Consider the following 17,568-nt stretch of genomic DNA (forward strand, 5'->3'; position numbering starts at 1 on the left):
CTGTTACAGTGTTCGACTGCACAGATGCAGTGAAGTAAACGGATAGGAACAGTCTGGACCTGCTTGATCCCCCCCAAGGGGCAAAAAAGTGGGAGGGCACACTGGGATGAATGTTTAGAGAGTTCATGCCCTGTACTCCCTAGTCCAGCTGTAGGAGAGGGACTTAACCCCATCCTGACTTCGCCCCCACCAATGGGCATACCCCTGCAGAGGTCTTCAGAGACTGGAATCTGCACCAAGAAGACCGCAGTGCAGGACCTTTACAGCACATGCAGCTAACGCCACACATTGTACAACACAAACAGGGGAGTGCCCACTGAAGGATCCAGTACTGAAAGCAGCATTATAAGTTAGCCCTGTGTCTTCAATGTGCCAGAGTACAGGTATAGCCCCCCCAGGCTAAGCTAGATCAGAAAATGGCAGAAAAATTGCAGTACCTATGAAGCAGCCAAATCTTCAGAGAACAATCACCACAGAAAAAAAATCCAAAGAAGAAAAAAACCTATTGCCTAAAGACAGTAGCAAAAAACTGTTAGCTGGGTGTGGCCGGGTTATATGGATTTATTTGCCAGTGTCCAATAACCTGAAATTAGGCAAACCAGATGTAAGGATTTGAAGATCCTTTGTCCTGTACTGTATGATTAGGAAAGTAAACTCGGCATGCCATTAACTTCCCTAGCGGTCTGATTATGTCCATATTTCTGTGCTCAAAGCAGTACATTTTTTTGCATGGAAATATGTATTTGTTTTATTGTAGGCCTGTAATTTTTAGGAATAACTCACTGAAATCTGTCCGAACAAGAGTCTAGTAAACATCCCGGGTATGATAAAACTTTAAACACAAAATCATAAATTATAATTTAATAAATAATCATAAAAAATAATAATATAATAATCGATTTAATTCAATAATATAATCAAACCAAAAACACTGAAATTTGAAATATAGCGCCAAGTTCACACATCACTGAGCAAAGTGGCAAAATTGTTTTCAGTGTCTGATGATGGGTTTCCCCACAAATCATCACTCAATTCTGCAAGTGGTTCTGATTTACTATCACTGTTCTCTAGCCGGTCTAAAACCGCTTAAAGGGACGCTTTTTGGACGCCAAGGATGTTTCTTAGTTTCCAGGCAGAAAGAACAGTAAAAATGTAACCAGGGCACAGGACAAAGCACTCGGGACAAAATGTATGTGAAATGGTTTGATACTGTAATGTTTTACTATGTGATTTTAGTGAATGTCACTTTTTGTAATTTTCAAATTTCCCCGCTGTTCCGTCCCCCATACGTCCCGATGCTTGCAGGGGACGGAACCCAGATGACAGAAGCCGGCATCGGCCGGATCACATTGCTGGGGACACTGCAGGAGGGACATCGCGAAGCGCAGGACAAGGTAAGTGATCAAGAGATCGTGGCGCAGCGCCACATGGTAAGCCCGAGTGTAGCTCAGGGTTACCGCTTGTGGTACTGAAACTTTACCCTGAGCTACACTCGGGAATACCGCCAGGGAGGCTACTAAAAAGCTGCTGTTTCTAGCTTTCCTGTATATGGCCTAAAATCTAACATGTATAGTCTCTTGCTAGCAGGAGCACCGCAGCTGTTTAATGCCATTAAAAACAGCTTTCAGTCAATTGCTTTCAGTTAGGAAACGTCTAGTAAACGTGCTGGGAGATGATCAACAAGACACAATTGCTGTGCAGCAATAAAAGTAAACTGAGCTTGCATGTAAAATACATATGGAAAATATAGCTCCCATGACGGCATTTGTAGCAACTAAACAAAAAAGTATTTTTTAATGCACAAGTTATTTGAATAAAGTACATTTTAGGTTTACAATCACTTTAAATAGTGATAAATTATTTCCATGCCAGAACACAGAGCTACATATAGTTGCTCTGTGTGCCGTCAGCAGTATTAGGCACATCCTTACTGTTGCTGGGTATAGATTAAGTTGGTCTTAGCGCATCCCCACATGTTGGGATAAGCTTTGTATTTTTATCAATGATTACAAGGCTTCCTGTGATTGGCTAGGGTGAAGAGGTGGGTGCATGACATCACAATCTCCACCTCGGCCAATCAGAGGAAGCCTTGTACTCACCAATAAAAATACAAAGCTTCTCTTGAATCATGGGATGTGCTAAGAATGACTTGATCTATATCCGACAGCAGAGAGCAAGTGTCTCCTACTGCTGCCGGGATGCTGGAATACAGCTCTGCTTACATTATGTAGTTAATGCTACTACAGCCCATTGCCACAGCCAGGCCATTCTGGCAAGGAAATCATCAGTATGGACCAGATTGGCCCAAACAACCTGACTGAAGTAATGTTAAATCTAGAATTTTACTTTAAGCTGCCCTCTTTCAAATGTACAATAAATCTAATAAAAAACAGTTCTTCAACTTACAGGCTGGTTGTTGCCAGTGATCACAAGATCTTCATTACGCCGTCCTCCCACAGTACTCTTGTATAAAGGATGTATGATTCCCATGTCTGATATTTGTTTAAACCGGAGCAAACCGTTGTTATGAAATTCCATGCTCTCACAGCCATTCGGACCAATCCGAATTACAACCCATATAACTAACGTAATCTAGGCGAAAAAAAAAAATGGTTTACAGCATGCATCAATAAAATGTGTAATATTTCTCATATACTACTCCATTATAAATTCAATGAAATTATTCCAAGCTTAGTGTAGGATCTGGCCTTCTGGTCTATAACGTCCTGTACTCCATAACCTGATTTTTTGCCTGTATCTGATCTGACCCTAAGAAAGAACTCCGCCTACAGCGACCCGGCTTATCCCTAACCGCTTGCCTGCTGCCTTGTACCTGATCTGCTCGTTTGATCCTGACCCAACTTGTCTGACACTCTGCACATACATTCCTGTATCTGCAGCTGGCCTTTATCCTGGTGGCCGCCATACCTGCTGCACCTACGTTCCTGCAGTCGCACCTGGCCTGCACCAAGGTTACCGCCATACCTATCCGCTGCCGCACCTACGCTCTTGCATCCGCACCTGGTTTGCATCCTGGTTGCCGCCATACCTACCTGCTGTTGCACCCACATTCCTGCATCCGCACCTGGCCTGCATCTGGATCTTTTGGGTCATCACCTGCCTACCATCATCTCCAGACCCACCCGGCACTCGTGCCACTCCTGACCCCGTGCTCTCTGTCCCCACTATTAGGGGCTCCGGGCGGGAGTAGTAAGAGGATGCCTCCTCTCCACGTCAGGCTCCCCAACCAGGTACGTGACACCAGCGCTGGCAGAAGCTGCAGACTGTTCTTCCAATTTTAAAGTGGTGTGCAGAGATGTCAAAGAAAACAGTCTCTTTAAGCCTAGGGGTAATAGCAGCTGCTTGAGGCTCCTCAGGTGCAAAATCATCCACTATGGATTTTTGTGACTTCATCAGACAGAGCTTCTATGGCAGAAAGCTCAGAAGCTGCTAAGATTGCAGGCAGATCAGATATAGATTTTATAGCGGAAGGCGTGCAGGTATACTTTTGCCCTCTGTGCTGAGGGTTAGTAATCAGGGATGCAATTTGTCCAGGCTGTCAGGCCCTTTAGAGGGTGCACTGAAGACAGCACGGGAGCATTGAGAGCTGGAGAGATACATTACATCAGGACTGCTAACCATGTGTCTAGCATCTGACATGTACTGCAAGCCAGGACCAATATTCTTCAGGGTAACCCTTGAACACTCATGAACTGGCTGCTGGAAGCAGAAGAGAGGCCCAAGAGGATCAGACAACGAGGTCAATGTAAGCAGACAGCAAAGACCAACCAAAGAAGATTTCAGTGCAGTGACAAGAAGTAGAATCAGATGTTCATTCATGCTGAAATGGCGGGAATAAGAGTGTAGAATTCACATATGTGACACTCCCCTTAACTAAGTGCATCATCACTCAGACCTTAAGCATGAACCCTTTGTATGTAAAATAGGAATAATAAAAAGGTGCCTAATGGCCTTAATATCTTGGTCACTGCCTGTGCTCACACCATACACGAAGTGAACCTTCAGAGACTGGGTAACACCAGAGGCTAAGAGCCAGTGCCAGAGCTCTGGACCCAGAAAGCGCTGTATGGCTGGCTAACAATAAACTCAGATCTCAAAAGCACAAGGCAGAATGCATTAGCCTAAAGATATATTCCAGGATGGCCCTGCAATAATCCAGTTAATTGGGGTCCAGATGTAGCCTCTAAAGCTATTGCAGAGGATAGCTGCATATAGAGCCCAGCTCAAGCAGTGTGTAGGGAAATGCTGGCTGAAGTTAAATGTTTGCTAGCAAATAAAAGAGCTTCAACCTTCTGAAACATTAGCAAATAGCTGAGGCATGCTCAAAGTAGAAAGGGTTGTACTGGGTGGTCATTGTTTTTATCTATGCCAGTGTCCAAATCCTCCTATAGGTGGCATTATAACCCAAATGTCTCTGAATCCTTTCTCACTTAATAGAGAAAGACATTTTTTTTTGCTCAGTGGCCACACTTACAGTCTACAATGTACCAGTGTGCCTGCCTATGAGCAAAGAATACCTTCCACAGTTAGCCACAAATCTTCTGAGTTATTGTACTTACGATTAAGTTGATCACGGCCAGGATAAACAAGAGGACAATCACACAGATGGCTAAATTGCCTTTCCTGCCTCTCAGGCCAGTTTTATGGAGGCGATCCTCATCAATGGGAACATACCCTGCCTTGAAATTACTGTTATGCTCTTTATTCACATTTCTACGCTCCACGGCTTTCTCTCTCATTGACTTCTTGACTGGTCCATTGGAGCTCTGAAAAAAATACATGATTATTAATAAAAAGATTATTAGATGTCTGCCAATTGTGAGACTCTTATTTTTCTATTTAGTTGCTAAAGCAGGAAAAGAGCTGCCCAGAGATAAAAGGTAATACACTCTGGATCAAGTCTTTCTTTAGGGATGGGCTTCATGTTCTAATTTCAAAGGGTTAGGCAGAACACTCATCTCTCACACTTAAAAACCTGTTCTGATCTTACAGGATGCTACTCTGCTCCTGTCCTACCTCTCTGCATACACATACCGTAAACACAAACACAATGCTCCAGGCATCTGGGTGGATCCTGACATTAAAGTCAGGATTACTCCTGGGCCTGGTCCAGCTCCTATGACCCATAGGAAGAGAAAGTGTTTTTTGGTCAAATGTTAAAAGTCTTGTTAATATTCTAAAATGGGATTTAAATAAAAAGTTTTGCTAGAAAGGATAAAAAGCAACAGAGGGGTGATATGCTTACAGGCCCTGTTACCTCCTGAGTGGTGCATGGAACAGCACTTACTCCACAATACATAAGCATTTCCTTCTATTACTCTTTATTTTGCAATTAGTACAAGACTGTACCCTGTGATAAATCAGTGAACTGTCACTGCTAACCTCTTCTTTTTAAAATGCTAGCTGCACAGTTCTCCTACTGATACAATAGTTTCTATACTTTCTGATAAAAAAAACAAATATGCAGTACACTGACATCCAGGCTTCTGGCTGCTGCTATCTTCAGCCAGATGATGATGACTTCAATCATCTTGGCAGATGCCAAGACTGTATACTGAGTCGCATGTGTGCTGCTCGATGTACAGTTCGAACAGGCAGGTAAGAATACTCTATTGCAGAAGAGATATGTTATGTCTAGACTCCCATGTCCTAGCCATTGTCAGTGCTCTCCCCTCACCCATGTAGTCGCTGCTGACTGACACAGGGAATCTGGAACTGCCTATCACCTTACTGGGCCGCAGCAGGCTGAAAAGGTAAGTATACACTTTTTTTTTTTTTTTTTTTTTTTACAGGTTAAGAAGCATAGATAGCAAGAGTGGGGAAGGAACATTTTTAAACACTGTTAGTGTTAGGCAGGAATACTACTTTAAGTTGTGACTCTTGACCAGAGATGTTCTTGGCATCCTCCAAACTCATCTCTAGCCCAAATTGCACCTATTTTTTACTCCACTGAGTTGTGGGCTGTGTCATTACCGTAGCACAGTTTGCCTCTTTGTTTATATGAGCTGCGGGGTGGGAATGACCAGGCCCACAGATCACTGGAGTAAAAAACCAGGGCGAGTTTGGAGTTCAGCTATAGATGGGTTCAGAGGACGTCCAAGCTCATCTCTATTCTTAACTAGAAGTTAGATGAAGCTTTTGTGGAGAGGGGAAATAGGACGAATATGATTATATGATGCTATGGAAATATATTATTCAACCTTTTTCCATATTCCTAAAAATTCAGATGACAGAAAAGCACCATAAAGTTGCCAAATGTTATTGCAAAGGGGAACCCCAGCCATGATATAGAACAATATTGTAAATGAAAAGTTAAAGGATAAGTTCAGCTTTAGTAACATATTACATGTTATGCCTGTATTCAGAGTGTATCATGTAACCATTGCTGCAGCCCCTTATTCACCAATCCCCTGTTGTGACAATGGGCCGGGGATCTTCTCCCTGTACCCCTCTCCCATTTTTAAAAAAATTTGGTTGTGCAGGGATTCACTCACCCAGCTGTCTCATTCATTCACAGAGTTTTTTGAATGGGAGAGCTACAACAACCATCAGCCATTGCTGATGTGCGCTCTAGGTAGTTCAATGATTCTTCCTATCATTCAGTAACTGCCTGCCCGAGGTACAGGCAGACAGGTACACTGAGTCTGCAGGAGCCTGAGATTGCACCTGTAATCTGCTGATTGCAGTTGCAATGTGATTTACAGACTCCTAATAAAAACAAAAAATAACTGCACATTTTTTTATCTGCAAAAGATGTGCATTTATTTGTTTATTTTTATAAAGGTGAACTTATCCTTTAAGAGACCTTGTTGTATGATTACCCTCCTATACAAGATACCACTAATGTTTGACATTTTAGAGGAAAATGATCTGTTAATTTCAGTCGATGTGGAGTCCCTGTATATGTGGATACCACACTGAATTGGCTTAGGAGACCTGTGAACACATTTTTTACAGCCCTAATGTAGACCAGCAGAATGAGATTATTAGCCTACTACAATTCATTGAAAAAAAAAAAAAATTCATGAGCAGCCTTCTGTCAGAGGAGTAGGGACAGGTAAGGCTGGCCATACACACATTGATTTCATTTGTTCAGCCTGCAGGCTGAACAACTGAGATCTGATAGAAACATGCCTAAAAGAGCAGATGGAGGAACCTCCTTTGCTGGCTGTATTCAGCAGATACTGCTCCCATGGCTGTCAGAATACCTAAATTGTGACAAAATGCAGTCAATGTTTGGTTCTCAATTTTCCACCTGGATCCTTTTGATTTTTTTTCAAGTCAAAGTTTGTTGAGCTGAAGATGAAAACAGGGTCACGCATGGCTTGAATTTCAGCCGATTCAGTAGGAGACAAGACAAAATTTGAACCATGTCTGGCAGACCCAAAGAGAAATTTTATATCACAAGATATTTAAAAGTTTTATTTAATCCCTCAGGCCACCAAGTGCATGAAGCACTTGCTCCTGTTCAGTCATTGCTAAGCAGCACGGTTGGTCAATTACCACCCCCTTCCCCATCCAAAACACTGCTAGAATGTAGATGGATTTGTGACTGACAGCGCTGGTAAGTGCAGGAGGGGCCAGACCAGTGTTACCATTCACAACAGAGCTGCTTGTAAACATACATAAACACAAGCAGGCGAATCACACTGCACTGCACAATATTTTCTTTATCATTTTCTTTAAACAGGGTCACAGAAGAATTTGGCTGATGGTACCATTAAGGGCAAGGTTTCAGCATTAGCACCATTTTTTCCAAGAGGCCCATTGTGTCTCACTGTTTGTCCTTGGGACCTGAACTTGGTTTTGAAGATTTTGCAAAAAGCACCATTTGAACTTATTGTTGACAGTGGTGTTGTGGCAATCACTTCTGCGAGAAGGATGTCGGAGCTAACAGCTCTATCTTGCAGAGAACCATTCCTGGTTTTGCATCAGGATAAAGTGGTGTTGTTACCCCATCCATGCTTTTTATCAAAGGTGATTTCTAGCTTTTATCTTAATCAGGACATAGTTCTGCCTTCATTCTTTCCTAGGCCTCAGTCAGCAAGAGAAAGATCTCTGCATACCTTGGATGTGGTTCTTGCTGTAAGGTCTTCTTGAAGGCGACAGCACAGGTCAGGAGGTCAGATGCTCTATTTGTGCTGCCAGAGGGGCCTAGGAAGGGGCAGGCGGCATCCAAGGCAACTATTTCTCATTGGATTCGCCAATTGATCATTCAAGCCTATGGTTTGAAAGGTAAAGTCCCACCCTTTTGGGTAAAGGCACACTCCACCAGGACTGTGGGGACATCTTGGCCAATCCACCATCAGGTGTCAGTGGCTCACGTTTGCAATGCCGCTACATAGTCTTCTGTTCACACATTCACAAGATTCTACCAGGTGGATGTGAGAGCCGCAGAGGATTCTGCCTTTGGCCACAGTGTTTTACGGACAGCTGAGTAGGTCCTGAGGGATTATGGACAGTGGCTATCAGTGTCACCCTCCCCTCAAATTTCTTTGGGACATCCCACATAGTCATGAATAGCCTACTCTGTGTCCCGTTAGGTACTCCAAGAAATTTATTTTACAGGTAAGTATGTAGAAAAAACCCAATTTTTATGAATGATCAGCGCTGTCAGGACCTGTATAACACAGCCCCGCAGGATCATTCACAGTAGTTAAAGATCACACAAATTGTGTGACCATCTGCTAGCTGCTGCCTAGCTGCTTGTACACATACACCGCTCCGGCAGGTAGATCACACAGGGCCACAGCACTGATTGATCATTTATTATTACTACTGAAGCCAGCAGTTGTGAAGGCTGTGTTATACATGCCACTGGTCCCGACAGCACTGATCATTCATTCATAAAATGATCACTCAAGTCTATGGGGCGTTGTATGTTTACAAGCAGCTGCAGGCTGTGTGATCTTTAACTATTATGTGTATAGGCAACACTTGTTCATTCCTAAAGGCTGGTTCATACCAGATGCTTTCCAGTGCATTTTTCAAATACATCAGGAGCACATGTACAGTAAATGCCAGGTTTTACAAAAAAAGTACAGCATGCTGCAGTTTTCTCACCCGGAATACATCAAAATACATGTAAACGCATTGGAACGCACATTGTCCTGAATGAAAACAATGATTTTCCAAGTGTCAAAATAAAAAAAAAAATTCACTGGAATGCATTGAAAATGCATAAAAAATGCATTAAAAACACATGCTAATATGTGTGCAAAAATTCATCTGGAATGCTGAAATTGTGGCGTGAACTAGCCCTATGAGGTAAAAGAAGCCTTGGTTTAGAGAGGGGTTAGGGTTCAGTGCTAGCTGTATCTCCCCCCCACAGAAACACCCATAAATTGAGCTTCAGAATGAGGTGGAGTTACAGCCAGCAAAAAGGAGGCTTCAGATCAAAAATGGAGTCACTAATCAGAGTTTGGTCCCCAGCGGTGATTCAGTATCAGTTAAACATTTTTTTTAAACACTTGAGCTCTTCAAGGCTTGTTAGTGCCAGAAAGAATGTAATGTGCATCGAGTAAAGTGACAACGCATGGTCAATTGTACTCCAACACACATCAACAGTGTACTGCAATGCCCCTGTGTAGAGCAACCTGCAATGTACAAGTTCAGTATATCACAGAAGTGAGTACAGCCCTCACATTTGTGTCAATATTTTATTCTATCTTTTCATGTGACAACACTGAAGAAATGACACTTTGCTACAATGTAAAAGTAGTAATGAATATAACAGTATAAATTTGATGTCCCCTAAAAATAATTCAACACACAGCCATTAATGTCTAAACTGCTGGCAACAAAAGTGAGTACACCCCTAAGTGAAAATGTCCAAATTGAGCCCAATTGGCCATTTTCCCTCCCCGGCGTCATGTGACTCATTAGTGTAACAAGGTCTCAGGTGTGAATGAGGAGCAGGTGTGTGTAATTTGGTGGTATCTCTCTCACACTCTCATACTGGTCACTGGAAGTTTAACATGGCACCTCATGGCAAAGAACTCTCTGAGGATCTGAAAAAAAATTGTTGCTCTACATAAAGATGGCCTAGGCTATAGGAAGATTGCCAAGACCCTGAAACTGAGCTGCAGCACGGTGGCTAAAACCATACAGCGGTTTAACAGGACAGGTTCCACTCAGTACAGCCCTCACCATGGTCAACCAAAGAAGTTGAGTACACGTGCTCAGCATCATATCCAGAGAATGTCTTTGTGAAATAGACGTATGAGTGCTGCCAGCATTGCTGCAGAGGTTGATGGGAGGGTGGGGGGTCAGCCTGTCAGTGCTCAGACTATACGCCGCACACTGCATCAAATTGGTCTGCATGGCTGTTGTCCCAGAAGGAAGCCTCTTCTAAAGATCATGCACAATTAAGCCCACAAACAGTTTTCTGAAGACAAGCAGACTAAAGCATTACTGGAACCATGTCCTGTGGTCTGAGGAGACCAAGATAAACTTATTTGGTTCAGATGGTGTCAAGCGTGTGTGCCGGCAGCCAGGGCGAGGAGTACAAAGACAAGTGTTTCTTTCCTACAGTCAAGCATGGTGGTGGGAATGTCATGTTCTGGGGCTGCATGAGTGCTGCCGGCACTGGGGAGCTACAGTTCATTGAGGAAACCATGAATGCCAACATGTACTGTGACATACTGAAGTAGAGCATGATCCCCTCCCTTCGGATACTGGGCCGCAGGGCAGTTTATCCAACATGATAACGGCCCCAAACACACCTCCAAGATGACCACTGCCTTGTTAAAGAAGCCGAGGGTAAAGGTGATGGACTGGCCAAGCATGTCCCCAGACCTAAATCCTATTGAGCATCTGTGGGGCATCCTCAAACGGAAGGTGGAGGAGCGCAAGGTCTCTAACATCCACCAGCTCCGTGATGTCATCATGGAGGAGTGGAAGAGGACTCCAGTGGCAACCTGTGAAGCTCTGGTGAACTCCATGCCCAAGAGGGTTAAGGAAGTGATGGAAAATAATGGTGGCCACACAACATATTGACACTTTGTGCCCAATTTGGACATTTTCACTTAGGGGTGTACTCACTTTTGTTGCCAGCGTTTTAGACATTAATGGCTGTGTGTTGAGTTATTTTGAGGGGACAGCAAACTTACACTGTTATACAAGCTGTACACTCACTACTTTACATTGTAGGAAAGTGTCATTTCTTCAGTGTTGTCACAAGAAAATATTTACAAAAATGTGAGGGGGTACTCACTTCTGTGAGATACTGTACATGTGATTTGAAGCTGCTCTTAAAAAAAATTGCACAGAGTGGCCCTGAACCTCTTCTTCTGGGGTCCCCTGCTGGTGCAGTTCTTCCTCTTCAGTGTCTGCCATCATAACAAGCCTCTTGCTATGGGCACAAACATACAGGCATACTCCTGAGCTGGGCTGCATGCGCCCACATATACACAGTGCAGCTTGGCCCTGCCTCCTCCTCCAGGATTAGAATTTGATGGACAGCAGCAGGAGCCAATGGCTCCCACTGCTTTCTTTGTGTTCTGTAAATGCAGGAAGAGAGGAGAGAGCTGCTATAGAGAGGCACAGCACTAGATCGAGTGAGTCAGGTAAGTATTTACGGGGGTGAGAGGGTGATTCTGCTACTGGGCCATTTTTACCTTAATGCAGGAAATGCATTAAGGTGAAAAAGATGTCTTGCCTTTAGGACCATTTTAACCATTTGCCCTCCAGATTTACCCCCCTTCCTGACCAGGCCATTTTTTGCGATACAGTTGCATTATTTTAACTGACAACTGCAAGGTCATGCAATGCTGTACCCAAATTAAATTTATGGTTTTTTTTCCCATAAAATAGAACTTTCCTTTGGTGGTATTTGAACACCTCTGCGGTTTTTACTTTTTGCGCTATAAACAAAAAAAAAAAAGACAATTTTGAAAAAATAAAACATTTTCTTATTTTCTGCTATAAAACATCCAATAAAAATACTTTAAAAATCAAATTTCTTCATAAATTTAGGCCAAAATGTATTCTGCTACATATTTTTAGTAAAAAAATCCCAATAATTGTATATTGTTTAGCCTGCGTAAACGTTATAGCATCTACAAACTATGGTACATATACTGGGATCTTTAAAAACACTTAAGTGAAATTTACTGGTATAAGCAATAATGTGTAAAAAGAGTACAGCAATGTTACTGTAACATTAAAGTGGTTGTAAAGGCTGAAGGTTTTTTACCTTCATGCATTCTTTACATGTAAAAAACCTTCTGTGTGCAGCGGCTCCCCCAATCCTGTACCAGAGCCCCCTCTGATCCTGTGAGCTTCTCAACAGCCTCTGCTATTTGGGGACCTTTCCTCCTCATTGGCTAAGACAGCAAAAAACTTGCCATGCCTCTTATTTAATACCTCAGACTGTCTACTTTCCAAAAAGGGATCATTTGGGACAATCTGTACTGTCCTGACATTTTCAGCTGCCAGAAAATGAGATTGGGTTGATTGAATTTATTATTTATTTCAGGTACTTACATAGCGCTGTCAATTTACGCAGTGCTTTACATATATATTGTACATTCACATCAGTCCCTAACCCTCAAGGGGTGTACAATCTAAGGTCCTAACTTACATTGATACATACACATACTAGGGTCAATTTAGACAGGAGCCAATTAACCTACCAGCATGTCTTTGGAATATAGGAAACCGGAGTATCCGGAGGAAACCCACGCAAGCACAGGGAGAACATGCAAACTCCAGGCAGGTGGTGCCATGGTTGGGAATTGAACCAGCGACCCTAGTACTGCCAGGCAGAAATGCTAACCATTTAGCCACTGTGCTGCCCGTGAATGATTTTCAGATATACACCATAGTTTGTGGACTCTATATCTTTCCTACAGACTAAATAATATACAGTGATTTGGGTTATGTTCACCAAAGAAATGTAGCAGTACACATTCTGGCATTTTGGAACAATTATTTATTTGCAAAATTTTATAACAGAAACTAAGAAAAAATTTTATTTTTTCAAAATTTTCTTTTTTTCTGTTTATTTAGCAAACAATAAAAAACCCAGTGGTAATTAAATACCACCAAAATAAAGCTTTATTTGTGTGAAAATAAAATGATCAAAATTTAAAATGGGTACAGTGTTGCATGAGTGCGCAATTGTCATTCAAAGTGTGACAGCACTGAAAGCTAAAAATTGGCCTGGGCAGAAAGGGGTGAAAGCGCCCGGCACTGAAGTGGTTAAAACAACACTATGGCTCCTACGCTGGACTGACCACTTCCTGACTACTATACTGGCATACACTGGGGAGCGGCGAGAGCAAGGGAGTGCATTTAATATTCCCATGGGGTCACATATGACCCTGGACCTGTTGTGGAGAGCCAAACTTATATTTACATATTCTCTTCACTGATATATAAGCCCCTGATGTGATGTCACTTCTACACCACTGAAAAATCATGAGGTACTTCTAGTAGATGCCAACATCCCTAAAATATAGTGATATATCAACATTACTGAGTTCATGAACAACATCCGACGCATTTCAGAGTACGTCTACTCCTTCAGGGACGAGGCTGTGTGCATAGGTGATATAATCTATAGAGGAACATAGTATAATGAAAACCAAAAAAGTTTCAGTCACATTTAAAAGCATATGGTGTGTAGCTGGGTCCACCAAACTTCCCCAAGCCACATCTAGGCAGAAACCAACCGGACAAGGCCTTTCAAGAAGGCACTGAGGCCATACTGATTGCCACAAAAGGGAATATTCGTAATACAGGTGCAAGTTCTATCGTAGCAAATATGTTTGAAAACAAATAGGGGAACACAGCTCCATACATAAAAAGATCCTCCAGCTTTTTAGGAGAGACTAGTCCAGGAAAAACCTAAGTAGAAAAATAGCTACAGAACCACACAATGATGGGTCAACCTTGTCCACCAGGCATGAGGCACGTTTCCTTTTGTGGCAATCAGTGTGGCCTCAGTGCCTTCTTGAAAGGCCTTGTCTGGTTAGAGTCTGCCTAGATGCGATTTGGGGAAGTTTGGTGGACCCAGCTACACACCATATGCTTTTAAATGTGACTGAAACTTTTTTGGTTTTCATTATACTATGTTCTTCTATAGATTATATCACCTATGCACATAGCCTCGTCTCTGAAGGAGTAGCCGTACTCTGAAATGCGTCGCATGTTGTTCATGAACTCTGTAATGTTGATACATCTTTACATAGTCTTGCTGAAAAAAAACAAAAGTCCATCCAGTTCAACCGTTTAAAAAAAAAAGTTATAATCCTATACCCACAGTTGATCCAGAGGAAGGCAAAAAAAACCCCCAGCAAAGCATGATCCAATTTTCTCCTGCAGGGGAAAAAATTCTTTCCTGATCCCCTGAGAGGTAATCAGATATTCCTTGGATCAACTTTACCTATAAATGTTAGTATCCAGTTATATTCTGTGTATCAAAAAACAAAATCCAGGCCTTTTTTAAAGCAATCCACTGAGCTGGCCAGAACCAACTCTTGAGGGAATCTATTCCACATTTTCACAGCTCTCACTGTAAAGAAACCTTTCCGTATTTGGAGATTACATTTCTTTTCCTCCAGACGTAAAGCATGCCCCCTTGTCCTCTATGATGACCTCAAGGTGAATAGCTCTACACCGAGTTCACTATATGAACCACTGATGTATTTATACATGTTGATCATATCCCCCCTTAATCTCTTCTCAAGAGAGAATAAATTCAGTTCCTCTAATCCAGGCATGTCCAAAGTCCGGCCCGCGAGCCATTTACGGCCCGGGGGTCAGTTTAATACGGCCCTCCAACAGCCCTCCCTGCTCTGTGTAATGTGGCCCTTCTATGGCAGACAGTCTTCTGCTTGAGAGCAGAGGGCAGTGCGCATGCCTGACTGCAGCACGTTCTCCCTGGTCTGTGTAAATGCAGCTGTCGCACGGCCCTCCCTTCTGTGGTAGACAGTCTTCTGATTGAGAGCAGTGCGCATGCGTGACTGCGCCGCGCTGGGAGCGACAGAGGGCGGTGACGTCAGGGCCGGGCTTCCAGCGTGAAGTGTGTTTCTCTTCCCCTCCCGGCTGCCCAGCAGAGACTTCAGCTCCAGCTACCTTTTTCACCCTTCACATTAGTGCAGGTAAGTTTTTTTAAAATGTTATTTTCAATACATTGTGAAAACTCAGCTGTCAGTTGATCTTAATGTTATGAAATGAAAAGTATGTCGTTTGCAATTAACTTGGCATAAAATAATTTATTTGCATTTAATTGTAATGGTTCAAAGAATGTTCGGAAAAATGTTCGGCCCTCCACCATGTTCACTTCATCCAATCTGGCCCTCTTTGAAAAAAGTTTGGACACCCCTGCTCTAATCTTTCCTCATAGCTGAGCTCCTCCATGCCTCGTATCAGTTTGGTTTCCCTTCTCTGTACTTTCTCAAGTTCCCCACTATATACTTCACTATATGAACCACTGATGTATTTATACGTGTTGATCACATCTTTGTGTGGTGATATTGTACACACTTTCAGAGTAACCTCCATATAATATTTTTATGGTTGACATTTTAAACAAATTGATGTTTAATAAAGTTTGATATTTTTTACACAATCATTGATGCCTTTAAAGTCCCAACCATTGGGGTTTTCTTTTAATAGCACTTCTACACCAAGGCCAACTAATGGGGGGGGGGGGGGGGGGCATAGGCTCCGCTCCTTACCTGTGTGCTGGAGAGTGGGACCTAGCAACACCTCCCCACATCATATCCTTGTTGCCCACCCCAGTTGCTTGAGGACTGACACTGCTCAGACAGGGTGGGGGTGCAACTGCCACCATCTTGGCAACCAATGGGCCAATGAGGGTGTAAAAACAGTTGCCATCATCTTTTTGACTAGTTGGCCTGTGTTCAGAGTTTTCTCATTTCTGACTGACCTCACACAGGCTGGACAGGGATAGTTAAAGGGCTGAATGTGGTCCAGGTCTGGGGTCAGAGCCTCCATCAGTTGGGGAGATTTCCCCTCATTTCCTGTCCCGGTGGGGGGAGGGGTCAGGCAGTAACAGGAAAAGATGAGAAATCTCCTGAGACAGGGGACTCAGAAGGCTCACATGGGGGGATCTGACCCTCCCCCATATATCCAAACTGAAAAACTTTGGTCTGCTTACACCTGTATATGTCCATTTCTTCTTACAGTGAAACACAATTTCAAGTTACAGAGCTGTGACAGCAGGAGGTTATGTTACTTCTCTACAGACTGATGTCACATATGAGGAGGGGGTGACACCATGCAGTACAGGAACCATGGGGGACACAGTGACAGAGGAATGAATCTCCTCACCCCAGCAATGTATTGTTAGTCATGACACAGGGCTCAGTGTAATGGACAGCCTGCACTCCCCCATAGCCATGCACTCACAAAGCCCCTTTTATTGCTTCTGAACGTCCTCCCCCAGCCCTGTAATCCCAGGAGATTCACACCGGCATGCAGGCAGTCCAACACTGACCTGCTCGGCCGCCGCCATCTTCCCTCCGCCCAGACTGACAGGACCAACACAGGCGGCCCGGAGTTCGGAGCGTACCATGTGCACACCAGTGGGGGGGCACCCACATTCACATCACACCTTCTGGTCTATACCAACATATACCGGCTGACCCCATCACCGTTCACCGCCTAAATATACTTCATGTAAAAGTGAAAACTAAAACCGTCCAAGCTGTGAAAAGAAAAATGCATGAAAACTACCCCTCATAGCGGCATGGTTCCGTCCTGAGGCGCTGGGAATGTGGTGGGAGCTCCCTAATTCCAGCTATTCCTGTCACACTAATCCTCCTCTATATAAATAGCGTTGCCTGACCTCCCTCTATATACAGTATACATATGTACAACCCTGACAAAAAGTATGGAAGCACCACTCCTGGAAGAATTGTAATCAATTGTATAGAAAAAAAACGAATCCCAGACGCCTCAAAACTAGTTGCCGCTAATATGCCAACCTTCTGGCTTTAAGAAACACTTAAAAAAAATAAAAAAGAAAGAAAACTGTAGTCAGTTGCAACTGTTTTTGCAGATCAATCAGAGGAGAAAAATATGAAATCAGTCAATTCTGAGGAAAATACTATGAAATCACCATGTGCTTTGCAGTTCTAAAACAAACACCAACATCAGGTTATATCTGCTAATTAGGCCGTAGTTTAGCCCTCGTGCACACGGGGTGATTTGAAAATGCTGGTAATGTTAGCTGTGTAAAGTCACGTTGAACATGTGAGTTTTTCAGCTTTTTTTTTTGCGTTTTTGCATTAGCGTTTAGTGACGTTTTCCCGCTAAACGTTTTTTAGCGGTTTTTTGACGCTAAAAAAAAAATAATTGGGAATAAAAAAAAAAAAGTCTAAAAATAACTATGTCTCTGCAAATCTATTTATTGGGTGCTCCTATAACGGGGATTCCAGTCAACGAAATGAGGCTAATCCACACGATTTGTGTGTCCGCCTTATGGGCCATTGCCCTTCACTGGAAATCACAGACAGTTCAGTTGGCCTCGGTTTTGCAGAGGGTTGATATGGTCGTATCCACTATACGTTGCTA

The 17,568-nt window shown here is 43.0% G+C and overlaps 1 protein-coding gene across 2 annotated transcripts in view; it reads right to left on the reverse strand.

Moving 5' to 3' along the window:
• The window catches only part of SGCB (sarcoglycan beta), a 33,887-nt gene extending 17,335 nt beyond the window's left edge, over nt 1-16,552 (reverse strand). For both annotated transcript variants that reach the window (XR_016311579.1, XM_089669236.1), the window contains exons 1-3: nt 16,490-16,552; nt 4,581-4,787; nt 2,407-2,592 (exon numbers count right to left, since the gene is read on the reverse strand). Coding sequence is in view for 1 of the 2 variants with exons in the window: in XM_089669236.1 (XP_089525362.1) it covers nt 2,407-2,592; nt 4,581-4,787; nt 16,490-16,507 (411 nt within the window). In the remaining variant the exon portion in view is untranslated. The remainder of the gene's footprint in view (nt 1-2,406; nt 2,593-4,580; nt 4,788-16,489) is intronic.
• Between the last annotated feature and the right edge of the window lie 1,016 nt (nt 16,553-17,568).

Source organism: Staurois parvus, unplaced genomic scaffold, assembly GCF_062004578.1.
Source record: "Staurois parvus isolate SC_StPar_1 unplaced genomic scaffold, SC_StPar_1.0 ptg000071l, whole genome shotgun sequence".
Lineage (NCBI taxonomy): Eukaryota > Metazoa > Chordata > Amphibia > Anura > Ranidae > Staurois > Staurois parvus.